General features: G+C 44.8%; 1 protein-coding gene across 22 annotated transcripts in view; it reads right to left on the bottom strand.

The window, feature by feature from the left end:
* WDR59 (WD repeat domain 59) overlaps positions 1 to 21416 on the bottom strand; it is a 118727-nt gene that overhangs the window by 77505 nt on the left and 19806 nt on the right. For 17 of the 22 annotated variants that reach the window (XM_078357754.1, XM_078357753.1, XM_035281984.3 and 14 more), the window contains 4 exons: positions 11674 to 11809; positions 6275 to 6360; positions 4529 to 4609; positions 3165 to 3202 (listed from right to left, as the gene is read on the bottom strand). In XM_078357754.1, the coding sequence (XP_078213880.1) occupies positions 3165 to 3202; positions 4529 to 4609; positions 6275 to 6360; positions 11674 to 11809 (341 nt within the window). The remainder of the gene's footprint in view (positions 1 to 3164; positions 3203 to 4528; positions 4610 to 6274; positions 6361 to 11673; positions 11810 to 21416) is intronic. The other 5 variants (XM_078357758.1, XM_078357757.1, XM_078357755.1 and 2 more) reach the window with 1 other exon arrangement.

The following is a 21416-nucleotide window of genomic DNA, read 5'->3' on the forward strand; positions in this document are numbered from 1 at the left end:
GATATGTTGTGTTGGTTTTGGTGAGGCTATTTGTCATGTTCTTTCTTGAGACATAAGTCATCCAAGAACAAATAGTAGAGACCAGTGAAGATGAAGCAAGAAAGAGTATTAGGAGGTACAGTTTATTTGCAAGAAAAGATATCAGCTGAAGGAGAAAGTGAGTGAGAAGAGCTTGCTCTACCTCCTCTTGACAGAGTTACTTAAGAGTCCAAGAGAGTACAACTTTCTCAGTGGGGAGGCATCAGAAGGGGAGGGCTCCCAAAGGACCCTGGGAACCCCCAAACGCAACCTGCTTTATCAAGATGATTATTACACCAGGGCCCGGGCGTGGTGGCTCATGCTTGTAATCCCAGAACTTTGGGAGTCCAAGGCAGGTTGATCAGCTGAGGTCAGGGGTTCAAGACCAGCCTGGCAAACATGGCAAAACTCGTTCTCTACTAAAAATACAAAAATTAGCCAGGTGTGGTGGTGTGCACCTGTAATCTCAGCTACTCAAGAGACTGAGGCAGGAGAATCGCTTGAACCCAGGAAGGGGAGCCTGAAGTGGGCCAAGATTGTGCCACTGCATTCCAGCCTGGGCAACAGAGCAAGACGCCGTGTCAAAAAAAGAAAAATATCATTACACCAGGGTCGAATGGAGGTCGCAAGCTATGAGAGCTCCCAGACACAGGGAATACAGAGTCACAGTGTGACTCCGTACCCCAAAGGGCATAAATAATGTGCCCCCTGAAAGATGGGGACCACAGACTCTGGGGAGCAGGCAGTACCCAAGGCTGCACCTCTCGGGGAATGTTAGATCCAGCAGCTTATCAAGGTCCACAAGCCTCTCACTTGCCTCTTTTCCCCCAGGGTAGCTCTGCCACCACTGAGAGACCACACTGAATACAAAGGAAAGAAGTCTCCTACTTCCATTTGTCACAAAGATCTAAACAGAAAAAAAACACAATGAGACCAAGTAAGCTAAAAAAAGAACCAGTTTCAGCTAGGCGCAGTGGCTTACGCCTGTAATCCCAGCACTTTGGGAGGCCAAGGTGGGTGGATCACTTGAGGTCAGGAGTTCGAGACCAGCCTGGTCAACATGGTAAAACCCTGTCTTTACTAAAAATACAAAAAATAGCTGGGTGTGGTGGTGCCTGTAATCCCAGCTACTCAAGAGGCCGAGGTGGGAGAATCACTTGAACCTGGGAGGTGGAGGTTGCAGTGAGCTGAGATTCTGCCACTGCACTCCAGCCTGGGTGACAGAGTAAGGATCTGTCTCAAAGGAAAAAAAAGAAAGAAGTGGTTTCTAACTTCACAAGTAATTCATCCAGCTGCTTAACACAATCATGATGCTAAAGACCTTTAAATAAACAGTCATGAGGATACAGAGGGAAAAAGAACCATGTAAAGTAACCATTTCAGAGCAAACACCAATTGTGTGTTCCAATGCACCAAGGAGATACAAAGGGACAGGATCGAACACACAGATAATACGTGCTTTTTAAAAGGATGCCAAAATACTGACAATTCAGCTTTATCCCTGTGAGTAAGTTATACCGGTTTGTATTTTTTTTTTTTTTTGAGACAGAGTCTCTCTCTGTCACCCAAGAGTGCAATGGCACAATCTCAGCTCACTGCAACCTCCAGCTCCCAGGGGCAAGCGATTCTCCTGGCTCAGCCTCCCTATTAGCCGGGATAACAGGTGCCCTTCACCATGCCTGGCTAATTTTTGTATTTTTAGTAGAGACAGGGTTTCACCATCTTGGCCAGGCTGGTCTTGAACTCCTGACCTTGTGATCCACCCACCTCAGCCTCCTAAAGTGCTGGGATTACAGGCCTGAGCCACTGCACCCAGCCAAGTTATACCAGTTCTATTCCACATTCTACTCTCAGGAAGTAGTGGGAATATTCCCTAGTAGCCCCAACTGAGAATTCCAGAAACGGTCAGTTCCAAGTAAGCAATGAGAACAGATAGGTCAGAAAGTAACTTCAAGGGCTGGGTTCATCCATGCTAAACGACACCAGGCAGATACAATCAGCATAATCTAATTGGTGAGAAGCCACAGGATAAACCATTGCTTCAATAAACTTCAGGAGAAGAACAACACAAATCCAAAAAGGAGAAGGAGAAAGACTTAAAAAGATGAGAAATATATCAACCACTTGCAAATATGGACTTTGTTTGGATTCTTACTGAAACCATTGTTCAAACAATTTGTAACTAAAAAGAGAGAGAGAGAAAAGATTGGAGAAATCTGAGTACTGCTTTGATACTTGATGCTACTGAAGATTTACCATCAATATTTTTAGGTATGTTAGGTATTTTTAAGTATGGTATTGTGGTTACTTTTTTGTTCAGGGAGTCTTCTTTTGTAAAAAAAAAAATCATATATATATATATACTAAAATACTTGAAGAAATGATATGACACCTAGCTTCAAAGTAATCACAAGGGGCCGGGCATGTTGGCTCACACCTGTAATCCCAGCATTTTGGGAGACCGAGGCAGGAAGATCACTAGAGGTCAGGAGTTCCAGACCAGCCTGGCCAATATGGTGAAACCTGTCTCTACTAAAAATACAAAAATCATCCAGGCGTGGTGGTGGGCGCCTGTAATCCCAGCTACCTGGGAGGCTGAGGCAGGAGAATTGCTTGAACCTAGGAAGTGGCAGCTGCAGTGAGCCGAGATCGCAGCACTGCACTCCAGCCTGGGCAACAAGAGCGAGACTCTGTCTCAAAAAAGAAAAAAAATCACAAGGAGGATGAAGGTGGAGGTGAAATGGTGGGTGGAGGAAAAGATAAAGTAAAACTGGCTGTACGATGACAAGTGTTGAAGCCGATGATGAACGCAGGCAGTTCATTTTCTTCTCCCTATTTTTATAGAATGTTTGAAATTTTCCACTATAAAAAGTTTATAATCAAATCAACTTGCCTCTTGTCCTTGGACTCTGAAATGAGGTCCTCCTCCACACCCAACCGTCCTAACTGTGGCTTTTGCGAGCAGCCTAAAGTAAGCCCCTTCCAACAACATGGGACTTACAAGTCCACTCAGCCATGGCATAGCCTGGGCACAGCTGGTCAGAGAGGGACATGGCAAGGAATAAGAAGGAACAGGAAAGAACTGGAAGGAATAAAATGAAGACACATTGGGGTGCCAGGGTGAGGCAGGAGAAGCACACACTCACCAACAGCAGACAGTGCCACAGTGGGTTTCCTTGTGTCTCTGAAATATAAAAATAAAAAGTCAAATGCCCGATGTACATACCACCAGCCACCTGGTGTTGTTCACCCTTTGCACATATTTCTTTGCTTTCCTTTCAGTGGGATGGAGTTGGGAGATCTGCTGTGAGGACCTTAAAAAGAGGTGTAATGAGAGACCTGCTTCCCTCGAGGTAGATCAACTTCCTCAGCCCCTTCAATGAGGCTGTGTCTTAATTTCAAATCGCAGAGTTTTACCCAAAGAAAACAAGGCCAGGTGCAGTGGCTCATGCCTGTATTCTCAACACTTTAGGAGGCCAAGTCAGGTAGATCACCTAAGGTCAGGAGTTCGAGACCTGCCCAGCCAACATGGAGAAACCACGTCTCTACCAAAAAAAAAATACAAAAATTAGCCAGGTGTGGTGGTGCATGCCTGTAATCCCAGCTACTTGGGAGGCTGAGGTAGGAGAATTGTTTGAACCCAGGAAGTGGAGGTTGCAGTGAGCTGAGATCGTACCATTGCACTCCAGCCAAGATGACAAGAGGGAAAGGAAAGGAAAAGGAAGAAAGAAAACAAATTACAGGCCATGTACGGTGGTTCACACCTATAATCCCAACACTTAGAGAGACCAAGGTGGAAGGACTGCTTGAGGCCAAGAGTTTGAGATCAGCCTGACAGCATAGCAAAACTCTGTCTCTATAGAAAAAATTAAAAAATAATAATTAGGCTGGGTACAGTGGCTCATGCTTATGATCCCAGCACTTTGGAAGCCGAGGTGGGCAGATTACGAGGTCAGGAGTTCAAGACCAGCCTATTCAATATGGTGAAACCCCGATTCTACTAAAAAATACAAAAATTAGCCAGGCATAGTGGCGCGCACATGTGGTCCCAGCTACTCAAGAGGCTGAGGTGAGAGGATCGCTTGAACCCAGGGGTTCAAGGCTGTACTGAGCTGAGACGACACCACTGAGCTCCAGCCTGGGTGACAGAGTAAGACCCTGTCTCAAAAAAAAGAAACTAAAGAAAGAAGAAAGGAAAGAAAGAGTAGGAAGGAAAGAAAAACAGGAGGGAAGGAGGAAGGTGAAAAAGAGGGAGAGGGGAGGGGGAAAGGGGGGAGGGAGTGAGGAGTCTAACTAGGGAAGAATTCTCCTTAAGGTCTTGCCTAGAGAGGTCTTAGCTTTTATCTCCATCCCCATACAACCATGTCTTTCACTCCCAAATAATATATTTGCACTCAAATCCTTGGCTCAAGGTCTGTATCAAAGGGAAACCAAGTAAGACACTTGATCGCTAAAGCAAAGGTCCCAAATCACCCCCAACCAAGTGGTTATGCCTCCTAATTGTTCTTACTTGATATCCCAAATGTAGATGTAGGTGTCCACAGAGCTGGTAACTAGGAGATCTGGCTCAAACACTGCCCAGTCCAAGTCGCTGGGACACAAATAACAAACAGAACAAAGAAAAGAAAAAAAAATTCAGAGTCCAGGTCCAAAGCACTAGCACATCGAGTCTCCAGGGGCTTTAGCATGCCACTGTTGATGGACTTCTTAATGTGGTTGAGGTCGGGAGTCTCCAAAGTTCCTTGGGAATGAACATGCATTTGGAAGGTAACTGTCAGGTCCTTCACCCTATAGTTGCCAGATACATTAACACCTGCTTCCAAAAAAGAAATGAAGCGCTTCAACTTAAAACTTTCTCTCTCTGGGCTGAGTGCAGTGGCTCATGACTGTAATCCCAGCACTTTGGAGGCCAAGGCAGGCATATCGCTTGAGGTCAGGAGTTCAAGATCAGCCTGGCCAACACGATAAAAGCCCGCCTCTACTAATAAAGCAAAAATTAGCCAGGTGTGGTGATGGGCACCTGTAGTCCCAGCTACTCAGGAGGCTGAGGCAGGAGAATAGCTTGAACCTGGGAGGCAGATGTTGCAGTGAGCAGAGACTGTGCTACTGCACTCCAGCCTGGGCCACAAGAGTGAAACTCCATCTCAAAACAAAACAAAACCTTTCTCTCTCTAAATAGACAAAACAAAGGAAAAATATACATAGTAATCTTTGAGTCACCATTTTCTAAATCAAATTCCACCACAGGCACCTTGGTAAAGCTAACATCCTTGAGCAGCGGCAAAGCACCACACTGCCAGGCAGCACCCAGAGAGGGCCAGAAGCCTGCGGCGTCCCCTACCCCTGCTCTCCTTCCTAGACAGGCAGAGACTCCACAGAACATTCCACCCCACCCAGACATCCCACCTTTCCCAGCACTTCCAGGCCAGCTTAGCCCAGAAACAGTGACCCAGGGAAAGAGTGGATCAAGGAACACTCAAAACCAACTGGAAGTCCTCAACTGGGAGGCAGCTGTGCCCCTCGGTAATGAACTGTGATGCAGGAGCTCTGTGCGGGAACCCACTGCTGCTGGAGAAAGAGCCAAGGGCCACTCCCTGACATCTCCATGTCCTCCCAGGCACCACTGATCATGAACTGGGGGATTCTGCTGCATAACCTCCCCCACTCTCATGAGAAAAATCAGCTCTAAGCCAGGCGCAGTGGCTCATGCCTGTAATCTCAGTACTTAGGCAGACCGAGGTAGATGGGTCACTTCAGGTCAGGAGTTCGAGACCAGCCTGGCCAATGTGCTGAAACCCTGTCTCTACTAAAAAATACATTAAAATTAGCCAGGCATGGTGGCACGTGCCTACAATCCCAGCTACTCAGAAGGTTGAGGCAGGAGAATCACTTGAACCCGGGAAGTAGTGGTTGCAGTGAGCCAAGATCGTGCCACTGCACTCCAGCTTGGGCAACAAAGTGAGACTCCATCCCCCCAAAAAATCAGCTCTAATCCTTTACTCTGAACTGAGCTATATCCATCCAGGATGTGTCTGGGATGGGGGTCAATAGCTACATGATGGAGCTTCCTAAATGCCGGCTCTTCTTCACTGTGTTCTACACCATCAACCCAGTGAATGCAAAAACCCACTGACCACCCAGGGCCTGTGCAACACAGGGGGTCAGGCCAGGCAAGGAGGACCGTATCATCATTTCTCTAGCCAGGGGACTGTGACAAAGCAAGCCAGCCAAGGAGCTGTGGAGGGCTGGTGCCTACCTGATGACACGAGTGTGGCCTTGTAAGGTTGTGCCAACTTCCCCACTGCCGTCTTTCCACTTGTAAAGGTCCACCCGTTGGTTACTCTGAAAGGAAGGGAAGAAGACCACAGGCATGCATGCTGGGATAGCTGCTCTTGCCCCAGTCAGCTTAAAGCAGCAAAGAGGAAGCCAGGGATCTCACGCACGGTAGAGATCCTTCAGGCTGAACTCTTTTAAAAAGCCATCAGAAATAAGCATAATTAACATTAGCTTGAGCTAACTTCAGCTCAGTATGTAGGTCTGTGAATCTCAAAATGGAAAGGCAGGACTATCTTAAGAGACGCGTCTTCAACAGTCAAAGCTGAACTGAAGGTGCAGAATCACTTCTGCACACAAGCTTCATGGGCCAGGAAAATGTCCCAGCCACCAGAGGAACCTCCTCCCTCCGAAGGTCACACACCCGTCTTCCCCAGCTGCTGGCATACTGGATGTCTCCATCTTGTCCTTCCCCGATCAAATGCCCAGAGTCCACCCACCACAGGTTTTGTTTGTTTGTTTTCTTTTTTTCTTGCGATGGGGTCTACATTGTCCAGGTTTTTCTAGAACTCCTGGCCTCAAGCAATCCCCCTGCCTTACCATCTAGCACAGCTAAGGTAACAGGACTGCGCCATCATACCTGGGTCCTGTGACTCTTTTAAAATATAGGTGCAGCTGGGCGCAGCAGTTCATGCCAGTAATCCCAGCACTTTGGGAGGCCGAGGTGAGAGGATCATGAGGTCAGGAGTTCCAGAACAGCCTGACCAACATGGTGAAACCCCATCTCTACTAAAAATACAAAACTTAGCTGGACGTGGTGTCGCACATCTATAATTCCAGCTACTCAGGAAGTTGAGGCAGGAGAATTGCTTGAACCCGGGAGGTGGAGGTTGCAATGAGCTGAGATCGCATCACTGCACTCCAGCCTGGGTGAAAGAGCAAGACTCCGTCAAAAAAAAAAAAAATCAACAACCATAGGTGCACAAGAGAGAAGGAGGCTGGGTGCAGTGGCTCATGTCTGTAATCCTTATAATCCCAGCACTTTGAAAGGCCAAGGCAGGAGGACTGCTTGAGCCCAGGAGTTCAAGACCAGCCTGAGCAACATAGCCAAATGAAGTCTCTACAAAAACAAAAATAAAAAAACAGCCAGGTATGGTGGCACATGCCTGTGGTCCCAGCTACTTGGGAGGCTAAGGTGGGAGGATCACTTGAGCCTGGGAGGTTGAGGCTGCCATAAAGTGACACAGCAAGAGAAAGAAAGAAGGAAGGGAGGGAGGGAGGGACACAGGCAGGAACGGAGGGAGGCAAAGAAAAGGAAAGAAAGAAGGAAAGAGGAAGAAGAGGAAAGGGAAGGGAGGAAAAGAAAGAAAGAGAGAGAGAGGAGGGAGGGAGGAAGAAAGAGAAAGAGAGAAAAGAAAAGAAAGAAGACCATCAAAAGGGTGTCCTAGAAGAGAAAATTATTTAACACTCCTTGAAATGTGTCTACATTTAATTTCTTAATGGGTTAAGCAGAAAGAGACAGGGAAAATGAACCAGAAGAAACCACAGCTACAATGGAGAAGTAACTTCCATCAAAGTACATTTCACATTTAACACAACCAAACAGCAAAGGCTCCCTACCTATCATGAGTTTATGAAACACACTGAAAGTGATAAAGATTACCAAGAGACTGAGAACAATAGCAGGCCACTTAATAATTTCTGAACTGATATATAAATAATAGACCGATTTTCATTTTAGCTCAGAGACAGACAGATGTATACAATTCTGAGATTTTTATCCTGAAATACCAGTTTCCATATTGAAAAGGTAAGATTCTTGTGAATAGGTTAGGATTCAAAATAGCTTCTAATGAGAATAGCAATGAAAAGAAAACTTCCCTCATTTCTAATAATATTCCCTGCCGTTTCTGGAGGGTCTGCTAGTGCCAGTCCACCTTAACGAATCTGGCCTCTGACCTCTCCCAGCACAGACACGGTGGGTATCATCACCCATGTTATAGATGAGGCAAGCAAAGCTCAGGAGATAAAAGACTGAATGTTAAAGTAGGACTTGACCTGACCAAGCTCAGTGGCTCAGGCTTATAATCCCAGCACTTTGGGAGGCTGAGATGGGCAGATCATGAGGTCAGGAGTTCGAGGCCAGCCTGATCAACATGGAGAAACTCCATCTCTACTAAAAATACAAAATTAGCTGGGCATGGTGGCACATGCCTTTAATCCCAGCTACTTGGGAGAATCACTTGAACACAGGAGGCAGAGGTTACAGTGAGCCAAGATCGTGCCATTGCACTCCAACCTGGGCAACAAGAGTGAAACTCTGTCTCAAAAAAAAAAAAAAAAAAACCTAGGACTTGACCTCAGATTTGCCTAACTAAAGATTTCTCAAAAGGTTGCCTTCTGGCCAGGCGCAGTGGCTCATGCCTGTAATCCCAGCACTCTGGGAAGCTGAGGCAGGTGGATCACTTGAGGTCAGGAGTTCAAGACCAGCCTGGCCAACATGGTGAAACCCCATCTCTACTAAAAATTAGCCAGGCATGGTGGCGCACACCTGTAGTCCCAGCTACTTGGGAGGCTGAGGCCCGAGAAGTCGTTGAACCTGGGAGGCGGAGACTGCAATGAACCGATGGCGCCACCGCACTCCATCCTGGGCAACAGAGAGAGATTCCATCTCAAAAAAAAAAAAAAAAAACAAAGTTGCCTTCCAACCAAGAACAAAAGAAAAAAATAGGTAAATTAAACTTCCTCAAAATTAAAGCTTTTGTGTATCTAAGAACACTACCAAGACTGCAAAAAGACAACTAACAGAAGGGGAGAAAACATTTGCAAATAATGTATCTGATAAAGGTCTAATATCCAGAATACATAAAGAACTCCTACAACTCAACAGTAAAAATGCAAACAACCCAATTCAAAAAAGGCCAGAAGCCTTGAATAGACATTTCTCCAAAAAAATTACATATACGTGGCCAATAAGATACTCAACATCCTTAGTCACTGGAGAAATGTAAATTAAAACCATAATAAAATACCACTTCACACCCACTAGGATGGCTATTTTTTAAAAAATATAAAAAATAACAAATTTTGGAGAGGTTGTGGAAAAACTGGAACTCTGTGCATTGCTGATGGGAGTATAAAACGTTTAGCCACTTTGGAAAATAGTTTGGTGTTTCCCTCCAAAAGTTAAACACAGAATTACCATATGACCCTGCAATTCCACTCCTAGGTGTACACCCAAAAGAAGTGAAAACAAGTACATCCATACCTATGTTCATACCACCTCTATTCAATAGCCACCCAAATGTCCTCTGATGGATGGAGGGATAAACAATTATACAATGGAATATTACTCACTCATAAAAAGGAAAAAGTTCTGATACCTGCTGCAACATGGATGAACCTTAAAACATTATGCTGAGTAAAAGAAGTTAGGGGCTAGGCATGGTGGCTCATGCCTGTAATCCCAGCATTTTGGGAGGCCAAGGCGGGCAGATCACCTGAGATTAGGCATTTGAGACCAGCCTGGTCAACATGGTGAAACCCCATCTCTACTAAAAATAGAAAAAAATTAGCTGGACATGGTGGCGGGTGCCTATAAGCCCAGCTACATGGCAGGCTGAGGCAGGAGAATCACTTGAACCCAGGAGGTGGCGACTGCAGTGAGCCAAGATTGAGCCATTGCACTAAGGCCTGAGGATAAAAGCAAAATTCTGTCTCCAAATAAATAGATAAATAAAATAAGTCAGACCTAAAAGTTCACTTATTATATGATTTCATTTCTATGAAAGATCCAGAATAGATCAATCCATTGAGAGAGAGCGAGCACAGCCTGGTGGTTGCCAGGGGTCGCCAGGGAGGGAGGAATGGGGAGAAACTGCTTAATGAGTAAGGAGTTTTACCCCAGAGGGACAGAAATGTTTGAGAACCAGAGAGAGGTGATGGTTATACAACAGTGTGAACGCAGTGAAGGATACTGAATTGTTCACTTTAAAATGATTAATTGTGAAAGAACAAATAAACGAAAAAGGCTGTCTTTGTTCGCACTCCCGAACAAATGCAGTGTTAATCCACCGAGTACAACTACTGAGGCATCAGCCTAAACCAATGTTTCCCAATCAGAGGTGACTTTGCTTCACAGAGGACATCCGACAGAGTCTGGAGATATTTTTGATTGTCATAACAAGGGGAGGTAAGGATACTACTGAGCTCTAAAAGGTAGGGGCCTGGGATGCTACTGAACATCCTACAATGCACTAGACAGCCCCATGACAAAGAATGACCTAGTAAGCCAACAGTGCCAAGGTTAAAAAACCTTAGACCCGACGATCGGGGGCTGAGGGTGAGAGGGGAATAAGGATCCAGAGATATAAACCAACCAAAAGAGCTCCCTCTGTCACCCAGGAAACAGGCTGAGAGTGGAAAGGCAGGAAGACTCACTCTCCCTTTCTCTTTCCGAATAGCCATGAAAATCAGCGCAACCTTGGACATCCACAGTTCAAGTCAGATCCTATTTTGGAAATGGCTGGGAAGGGCGGCTTTCTGTTCCTTCTCAAGCTGACGAAGTTGCTCTTTCTTTGCTCAGACGCTTTCCTTCTGCAGACTGCCTTTCCTGACAAGAACAGACTCAGACAGACTGTACAGTGGTCCCGCCCCTGGTGAATCAGAAGGATTTTTAAATACTTTCCTGCCAGCCCAATGTAAAAAGAGCAAAAAGTTTAGATCTCTCATTATTCTAGAAGAATAGAATGTGACACAGAATCTGGAGAAAGATGCCAGAGAGGTTCTAGCCCAGAATCTTTTTGAGTCATGAATCCCTTTTATTAGGTTTTATTAGAAAACCTAATAAAACTTACATGTTTTCCCTGGGGGAAAAAATTACACGTAACAGGCACATAAAATCTGATGAGGTTAATGAAATTTAATGATTCTCAATTAAAGAAGAATCCCCTCCTTTGAATGGAAGGGTAGGGGGAGTCTTCTGATCCCTCCTGAAAGCAATGAAGGTCAACTCGACACCAGCTCCCCAGTTACCCTCCTTAGAATGTCTTTCAGAGTCATCTGCCATTTGTCCACTGGCCAGTTACACTGCGGCTGACAAAACAGGTTCTCACAACTCACAGTAATGGATGCATCTGCCTGCTTCCCTTTCAAAATCTGGATTCAGTCCTGCAAACACAAGGCCTGACACCGATGGGACCAGCGAGCATTCCCATGTATATTTAATCGGTAACTTGCCTCTGTCTTTCTTTCAAAACCATCCAACCCTCTTTTCCAACTGAGCAATGAAGATTGTATTCTCTTCTCTACACAGGACATAGATCCGCCAGCCCCAGATGACACAGTTAACAGCATTCTCCTGTATTCCTTAAATAAGCTCACCGAAGCTGCAAAATAGTGTGCAAAGCTGTCATGAGGATTCCACTGCACAGCTCCAATGTCCCATTTGCTCTGGCGAGAGATCTTTCGGTGACCTTCGAAAGGAGCATCTAGATTGACGATGTATAAGAATCTGCGACTAGAGACCAATATCAACATTATAATAGTATAGAAACACATCATTGGCATTAAGATAGAAAAGCACAATTGGAATTGCTTACAATTTGCAAGGAGTGCCCCAAAAAACTCAAACGCACATGGCATTTATTTACTTTCAAAGGCAAAGAAGTGACAACAGTAACTCGAGGTGGCTGTCAAAGGGAAGAAGTGTCCCTGTGAGAGTCCCACCTCCAGAGATGGCCTTCCGTACCACATCCATCCATAAGAATTTGGTCCTCCCCTGGATTCAGCTCCTTCTCCCAGCCTTTCCCAACACCCCCACCCACCACAGTGGGTGATCTCGGCTCACTGCAACCTCCACTTCCCGAATTCCAATCGAGTAGTTGAGATTACAGGCACCCCCCACCATGCCTGGTTAATTTTTATATTTTTCATAAAGACAGAGTTTCTCCATGTTGGTCAGGCTGATCTCGAACTCCTGACCTCAGGTGACCCACCCACCTCAGCTTCCCGAAGTGCTGGGATTACAGGCATGAGCCACCGCACCCGGCCATCTTGAATATCTTTGTATGCTTCACATTACTAGGCACAGCGCTCTGCACTCAACAAATGTGAGTTAAATTAAACATATAACTTTTTTTCTTTTGAGACAGAGTTTCATTCTTATTGCCCAGGCTGGAATGCAATGGTACGATCTCAGCTCATCGCAACCTCCTCCTTTCAGGTTCAAGCAATTCTTCTGCCTCAGCCGCCCAAGTGGCTGAGCTTGGATTACAGGTATGCGTCACCACGCCCGCTAATTTTGTATTTTTAGTAGAGATGGGGTTTTTCCACGTTGGTCAGGCTGGTCTTGAACTCCCAATCTCAGATGATCTGCCCACCTCGGCCTCCCAAAGGGCTGAGACCACAGGTGTGAGCCACTGCACGCAGCTAAACATATAACTTATTACTAAGCCAAAATCCTGTAGAAGTAGAAAATCTCAAAATTCCCCTGTAAGTTGACTACTCCCTGGTCAAGAAAACTAAACTCATCTATTAGGAGGGAAACTAACTTTAACAACAAAAAGGAATACTAATGAAAATAACACATTAAGTGCCCGCAGCGTTCAGCGTGCCAACCAACACGAATGATCTGAAAACAGGGATGTCCTGCATTCACCTGTTTTCTTTTTAAGTAAAATACCCTTGGTGTGTGAATCAACATCACTGCAGCCACCAGGTTTTGATTCTTTGCTAGAGACCACTCAAAGCCCGTGGAGATCAATGAGAACAGGCAGGCTCCAAAATGAAGGAAGAGATTAATCATCCCTGCTCAGAAGAGCCAGGAAATGGCATACAAATGCTATGTGGTAGCAGAAACTCTGAGAAGAGATGATGGATTAGAAGGAAAGCCATGGGAAAACACAATTTCACAGGACTTCTAAGAAAGTTCAGAACAAGGCTGGGCGCGGTGGCCCACACCTGTAATCCCAGCACTTTGGGAGGCCGAGATGGGCAGAACATGAGGTCAGGAGTTCAAGACCAGTGTGGCCAATATGGTGAAACCCTGTCTCTACTAAAAACACAAAAATTAGCCGGGCATGGTAGCGCATGCCTGTAGTCCCTAGGCCTTCACAGGACTGCCTAGCCTGCCACATCTCTTCTTAGAGAGATGAATTCCCTGTTTTCTAAATGCTGGGACATTTAGGAAGTTCTCCTCCCTCCCCTCCAAGGGGCTTCCGAGAAATAACAAAACTAAAAGCCTGTCCAATCCAGTGGGGCTTCTGAGTCTGTGGTTTTGTCTCTGGAGAGTTATAGAGCAGCAGCATGCAAAAAAGAGGTGCTACTATTACCACCAGCAGTACTACCACGTGCCAGATATCACCAAGTGCCAGGAGAAGGACATCTTGTGCATACGTGAAGCCAAAATGCAGCACAGGATTCCTGTTCAGAAGAGCTACTGGGAGGCTGAGGCAGGAGAATCGCTTGAACCCAAGAGGCGGAGGGTGCAGTGAGCCGAGATTGCACCACTACACTCCAACCTGGGCGACGGAGCGAGATTCCATCTTAAAAAAAAAAGAAAGAAAAGCGCAGAACAAAGATCACTTAGAATCTCTGGCCTCCTCCAAAGGAATCACCTGATCCTGCAATGGCTGGCTGGCATCATCCCATCAGAAGAACAATAGTACAAGGCTAGTAGCTATACATATGAAATGGGTATCAATATGGGGGTACAGACACCTTACAAAGCAAATGTACAACAGCAGAAAGTGGGCACTTCAGGGTGAACACACCTGATAGAACGTAGGTGTTTATCTTCATTTTCCCCAACGCTCCACTACAACAGGAGTAAAGAAAGACAAAAAACCTCCACAGACAAAGAAAATGAGACAGGAAACGAAAAGCAGATGGACAAATGGTAACTGAGCTAAAGAAAGCTAAGTAGGCCGGTGCAGTGGCTCACGACTGTATTCTCAGCACTTTGGGAGGCCAAGGTGGGCGGATCACCTGAGGTCAGAAGTTGGAGACCAGCCTGGCCAACATGGTAAAACCCCGTCTCTACTAAAAATACTAAAAAATTAGCTAGGCATGGTGGCAGGCAGCTGTAATTCCAGCTACTCAGGAGGCTGGGGCATGAGAATTATTTGAACCTGGGAGGCAGAGGTTGTAGTGAGCCAAGATAGAGCCACTGCCCTCCAGCCTGGGTGACAGAATGAGACTCCATCTAAAAAAAAAAAAAAGATAACTAAAGCCGAAGTTGGTGGAGAGAAAAGTGAGTGTGAAGCAAGCTGCTCCCCGCACAACTGGAGGCTGTAGTCTCAAGACAAGAGCAAAGGATAGGGCTGGAAGTCAACAGGCAAAACAAAGCTAGGAGAGCTGCGTGTGAAAGAGCACTAAGGAGAGGGTTACATGCAACCCATCCAGCCAGGTGGCTGCCTCAGTGGAGTGTGGGTGCTCTTCTCCCCTAGAGCAGCCCCAGACCTGGGAAGTGCAAAGTGCTGTACTCAAAGCTTCCTCTATGCGGCACTCACAACTCTGCCTTTCACTTTTCCAAAAGAGACTTCTCAAGAGAAAATGACCAGCCCAAGAAAAAACAGAAGCAAGCAAACAACAACAAAACCCTGGAGATAATGACATTGGGACATTCACGAACTAGCCTGGCTCCCACCTGATCCACCATCTACCCACTTAAAGAGATTCCAGTCACTCTTTAATGTTAGCAGCCAATGATCTCAGTGACTGGAGGAAACCTGAAAGACAGAGACTAACACAACCAAAATTAAACAAGGCTTTATGGTTGGACGAAGCAGCTCACACTTAAACTCTTAGTGCTGCAAGCCGAGGCAGAAGGATCACTTGAGGCCTGGAGTTCAAGACCAGCCTGGCCAATACAGCAAGACCCTATCTGTACAAAAAAATTTATAATAAAATTAGCCAGGTGTGCTGACATGTGCCTGTAGTCCCAGCTACTGAGGAGGCTGAGGCGGGAGGATTGCTTGCCCAGTAGTTCAAGGCTGCAGTGAGCCATGATTATACCACTGAGCTCCAGCCTGGGTGAAGAAACAGAAAAAGAAAAAGAAAAAAAAAACTCCTCTCTTGCCACCCCACTGTCCTCCAAGATAATAGTACTAAAAAGAAAAGGGAAAAGGAAGAAGAGAGAGAATACAAAGAAAACAGAGATAAACACAGAGGAGAGGCCAGGCGTAGTAGCCCACACCTGTAATCCCAGCACTTTGGGAGGCCAAGGTGGGTGGATCACTTGAAGCCAGGAGTTCTAGACCAGCCTGGCCAACATGGTGAAACCCGGTCTCTACTAAAACTACAAAAATCAGCCAGGCATGATGGTGCATGCCTATAATCCCAGCTACTCGGGAGGCTGACGCTGGAGAATCACGTGAACCCAAGAGGTAGAGGCTACAGTGAGCCAAGATCGTGCCACTGCACTCCAGCCTGGGCAACAGAGCCAGACTCCATCTCCAAGAAGAGAAAAAATCTTGGAATCAATATTCTCCAAGAGTTAAGAGACAATATAAATAATAATAAACATTAAAATAATATTTGAAATTTTTTGAAAATTAAAATAGTATTTGAACTTTAAAAATCTGATAGTAGTGGCCAGGCGTGGTGGCTCATTCTATAATCCCAGCACTTTGGGAGGCCAAGGCAGGTGGATCACGAGGTCAAGAGATTGTGACCATTGAGATCACGAGGTCAACAAGGTAAAACCCCGTCTCTACTAAAAATACAAAAAATTAGCTGGGCATGGTGGCGCGCACCTATAGTCCCAGCTACTCGGGAGGCTGAGGCAGGAGAATTGCTTGAACCCAGGAGGTGGAGGTTGTGGTGAGCCAAGATTGTGCCATTGCACTCCAGTCTGGGTAACAACAGTGAAACTCCATCTCAAAAAGAAAAAAAAAAAATCTGATAGCAGTGTTAGAAGCCAAATTTAAAACTCCCAGAATGCAAAACAGACAAAAAGTCCAGAAGAAAAGTCATACAGGATACCCAACATTAACTACTAATAGGAATTCCAAAAAGAAAGAAAGAAGAAAAAAATGAGGCCAGGCATGGTGGTACACACCTGTAATCCCAGCACTTTGGGAGGCTGAGGTGGGCAGATCACCCAAGGTCTGGAGTTTGAGACCAGCCAACATGGCAAAATCCTGTCTCTACTAAAACTACAAAAATTAGCTGGGTGCGGTGGTGCTCACCTGTAATCCCAGCTACTTGGGAGGCTGAGGCACAAGAATCACCTGAACCCAGGAGGCAGAGGTGGTTGCAGTGAGCCGAGTTTTCATTACTGCACTCCAGCCTTGGTGACAGAGCAAGACTCTGTCTCAAAAAAAAAAAAAAAAAAAAGCTGGGTACTGTGGCTCATGTCTGTAATCCCAGCTCTTAGGGAGGCAGAGGCGGGAGGATAGCTTGAGCCCAGGAGTTAAAATCTGCCTGGGCAATATAGAAAGACCCTGTTTCAAAAAAAAAGTCGGGGAGGAAATAGAAGGGAGAAAATGATCAACGATACAATACAGAAAAAATTTCTCTAAACTAAAAGATACACATTTCCAGGTTTGAAGGGCCTGCCAAGGTGCTAAAAAAAATTTTCTGTATCTTAATCAGAATGGTAATTACATGGGTGTATATATTTGTAAATTTTAGCTATTTACTTAAGTTTACCACACTTTAAACAATTTACTACACATATTGTAAAATTCAGTATAAGAAAAGGCCAGGTGCAGTGGTTCACATCTATAATCCCAGCACTTTGGGAGGCCAAGGAAGGAGGATCACTTGAGTCCAGGAGTTCAAGACCAGCCTGGGCAACATAGGGAGACCCTGTCTCTACAAAAAAAAAAAAGAAAAAGAAGAAGAAAAAAAGAAAAAATTAGCCACGCAGGCGTGGTGGTACATGCCAGCAGTCCCACCATATCAGGAGGCTAAGGCGGAGGGATCATTTGAGCCCAGGAAGTCAAGACTGCAGTGAGCCGTGATCTGCATTCCCGCCTAGGCAACAGAGTGAAACTTGTCTCAAAAAAAAAAATGAAAGTTCTAGGTCTTTCCGGAATCACCACACTGTCTTTCACAATGGTTGAACTAGTTTACATCCCCTCCAACAGTGTGAAAGCATTCCTGTTTCTCCACAGCCTCACCAGCATCTGCTGTTCCTTGACTTTTTAATAACTGCCACTCTGACGGGCAAGAGATGGTGTCTCATTGTGGTTTTGATTTGCATTTCTCTATGATCAGTAGTGATGAGCTTTTTTTCACACATTTGTTGGCTGCATAAATGTCTTCTTTTGAGAGGTGTCTTTTCATGTCCTTTGCCCACTTTTTAATAGGGTTAAGTTCCTTGCAGATTCTGGATATCAGACCTTTGTCAGATGGATAGGTCGCAAGAATTTTCTCCCATTCTGTAGGCTCTCTGTTCACTGTGATGATAGTCTCATTCACTGTGCAGAAGCTTTTTAGTTTAATCAGATCCTGTTTGTCAACTTCCACTTTTGTTGCAATTGCTTTTGGTGCTTCTGTCACAAAATCTTTGCCCATGCCTATGTCCTGAATGGTGCTGCCTAGATTTTCTTCTACAGTTTTTATAGTTTTGGGTTTTACATTTAAGTCTTTAATCCATTTTGAGTTACTTTTTTTTATAAAGTGTAAGGAAAGGGTCCAGTTTCCATTTTCTGCATATGGCTAGCCAGTTCTCCCAGCACCGCTTGTTAAACAGGGAATCCTTTCCCCATTGCTTTTGTCAGGTTTGTTAAAATTCAGATGGTTGTAGATGGGTGGTCTTATTTCTGGTCTTATTTCAGAATAACTCTATTCTGTTCCACTGGTGGATGTGTCTGTTTTTGTACCAGTACCACGCTGTTTTGGTTACTATAGCCTTGTAGGATAGTTTAAAGTCAGGCAACGTGATACCTTCAGATTTGTTCTTTTTGTTTAGAATTGTCTTGGCTATACAGGCTCTTTTTTGGTTTCACATGAATTTTATAGTTTTTTCTAATTCTGTGAAGAATGTCAGTGGAAGTTTAATGGAAAGAGCATTGAATCTATAAACTACTTTGGGCAGTATGGCCATTTTCACAATATTGATTCTTCCTATACATGAACATGGACTATTTTTCTATTTGTTTCTGTCCTCTCTGATTTCCTTGTACAGTGGTTTGTAGTTCTCCATGAAGAGGTCTTTCACCCCTCTTGTTAGCTGTATTCCTAGGTATTTTATTCCCTTTGTAACAATTGTGAATGTGAGTTCATTCACAATTTGGCTCTCTTTGCCTACTATTGGTGTATGTAATGCTTGTGATTTTTACACATCAATTTTATATCCTGAAATTGTGCTATAGTTGCTTATCAGTTTAAGAAGCTTTTGGCCTGAGACAATGGGGTTTTCTAGATATAGGATCATGTCATCTGCAAACAGGGACAGTTTGACTTCCTCTCTATTTGTTTTTCCTTTTTTTTTTGTCTCTTCCTGTTTGAATATTAATTCTTTCTTTCTCTTGCCTGACTGCCCTGGCCAGAACTTTCAATACTACGTTGAATAGGAGCTGTAAGAGATTCCTGAAAAACCTAGAGGAAGAAATACCATTTTACCCAGCAATCCCATTACTGGGTACGTACCCAGAGGAATCTAAATCATTCTAATATAAAGATACATGCACGCATATGTTTGGTGAAGCACTATACACAATCGCAAAGACATGGAATCAACCCAAATGCCCACCAATGGTAGATTGGATAAAGAAAATGTGGTACATATATATCATGGAATAGTATGCAGCCATAAAAACAAACAAGATCATATCCTTTGCAGGGACGCGGATGGAGCTGGAAGCCATTATCCTCAGCAAACTAACACAAGAACAGAAAACCAAAACCTCCGCCTCCCAGGTTCAAGCAATTCTTCTGCCTCAGCCTCCTGAGTAGCTGAGATTACAGGCATGCACCACCATGCCCAGCTAAAATAAAACAGTAAGTACACACGGACACAGGTAGGGAAACAATGCACACTGGGGTTTGTTGGGGGACCAGAGGGAGGGAAAGCATCAGGATAAATAGCTAATGCATGTGGGGCTTAATACTTAGGTGCTGGGTTGACAGATGCAGCAAACTACCATGGGACACGTTTATCTATGTAACAAAAAAAAAAAAAAAAAAAAAAAAAAACAAAGAAAAAGGATATACTTATTCCATTTGGAGGAAGCAATTCTGCTACACTTCACTGATGAAAGCCTAGTCATCTGGACTTACTGAGCTTCTCAGCAAGTTGGTGGCTTTTAGACACCCACAGCAGCACACGGACCTCTGATTGGGATTCGACAGATGGGAGCCAGAAAGCTGTCTGCCCCTTTTGCGATGACTGGGGAACCCCACGGAGGAAACCACTACCCCCTCCCCAACCTGAGGCTGGACGTGCCCTCCCTCACCCTTCAATAAACTTCAGACCTGCAAAAAAAAAAAAAAAAAATCTTGCACAGGTATCCTGGAACTCAAAATAAAATTAAATTTAAAAAAGAAAAGAAAAGACTTTGAGAGACCAAGGCAGAGGCAGGTGAATCGCTTGAATATGAGATGTCGAGGCTGCAGTGAGCTGAGATCACACCAGTGACTGCACTCCAGCCTGGGTGACAGAGTGAGACCCTGTCTCAAAAGGAAGAAGCAGAGAAAGAGAGAGAGAGAAAAAGAGAAAATAAAATGAGGCCAAGGTGAGAGGATTGCTTGAGCCCAGCAGTTCAAGACCAGCCTGGGCAACAAAGCAAGACCCCATCTCTTAAAAAAAAAAAGAAAATCAAATAAAGAGCTTCAAGATCATGTTAAAAAATAGTAAGTATGTGTGCTGGGCATGGAGGCTCATGCTTGTAATCCCAGCACTTTGGGAGACCGAGGCAGGCAGATCACTAAGTCAAGAGTTCGAGACTGGCCTGGTCAACATGGTGAAACCCTATCTCTACTAAAAATGCAAAAATTAGCCGGGGTGGTGGCAGTCACCTGTAATCCCATCTACTCAGGAGGCTGAGGCAGGAGAATAACTTGAAACTGGAAGGCAGAGGTTGTAGTGAGCCAAGACCACGCCACTGCACTCCAGCCTGGGCAACAAGAGTGAAACCCTGTCTCAAAAAGAAAAAAAAAAGTGAGCAGGGAGCTGACGGCAGAAAAGAGATACCAACCTTTCCTTGCCTGTGTACCCAGTACGACACACACAACAATGATAATAATTGTCTCTGGGGAGGAGGGCAGAGGTAGGAAGGAAATTTGATTTTCGTTATATATCCTTTTGAACTTTTTAAATGTTTACCATGTTGTGTGCTTTTTTTTAAAAAAGGTAAATAAAAACACAATTTCAAAATAAAGTAATGTAGCTAATAGAAAAGAAAGTATTTTCACTGATTTGTAAATGGGTTCATAAACAACTACCTACATTAATAAAACCCGCTCGCTCCTGGGGTAAGGGCTATCATTGAGAGCAACACAAAAGGGAAAGGGGACCATGACTGGTAAAAAAATTTTTTTTGAGAGGGGGTCTTGCTATGTTGACCAGACTGGTCTTGAAAAGTCCCTGGCTCAAGCCATCCTTCCTATGTAGCTGGGTCACCATGAGTCACCATGCCCGGCTTGATTATCGAACTTTATCCCAATATTACAATGTTAGGGTTTTCATTAGCAAAAGCAGACGTAGCCCTTATTGGCCAAGTCTTAAAAATTTTGAGCCAGAAGACACTACAGAAACTATGTCATTTGATTCCTTCACGATGAAATAACATTCCTTCATGAGAAAACCAAAGTCCGGTTAGGCCAAACTGAATAAATGTCCAGGGGCTCATAAGTAATGGCACCACCAAACTGGAATTCAGATTCCTTCAATCCCAGGTTACATCCTTCAGGTATGTAGCTGCAAATATTCTTGAGTCTTGTAGTAAAGAGAAAACTGCAATTTCGCCAGGAGTGGTGGCTCACGCCAAAAATCCCAGCACTTTGGGAGGCCAAGGCGAGCGGATCACCTGAGGTGGTGCATTTGAGAGCAGCCTGACTAACATGGAGAAACCCCAATCTACTAAAAATACAGAATTAGCCAATCATGGTAGTGCATGTCTGTAACCCCAGCTACTTGGGAGGCTGAGGCAGAAGAATCACTTGAACCTCAGAGG

This window comes from Callithrix jacchus, chromosome 20 (assembly GCF_049354715.1).
Source record: "Callithrix jacchus isolate 240 chromosome 20, calJac240_pri, whole genome shotgun sequence".
In the NCBI taxonomy this organism is placed as follows: Eukaryota; Metazoa; Chordata; class Mammalia; order Primates; family Cebidae; genus Callithrix; species Callithrix jacchus.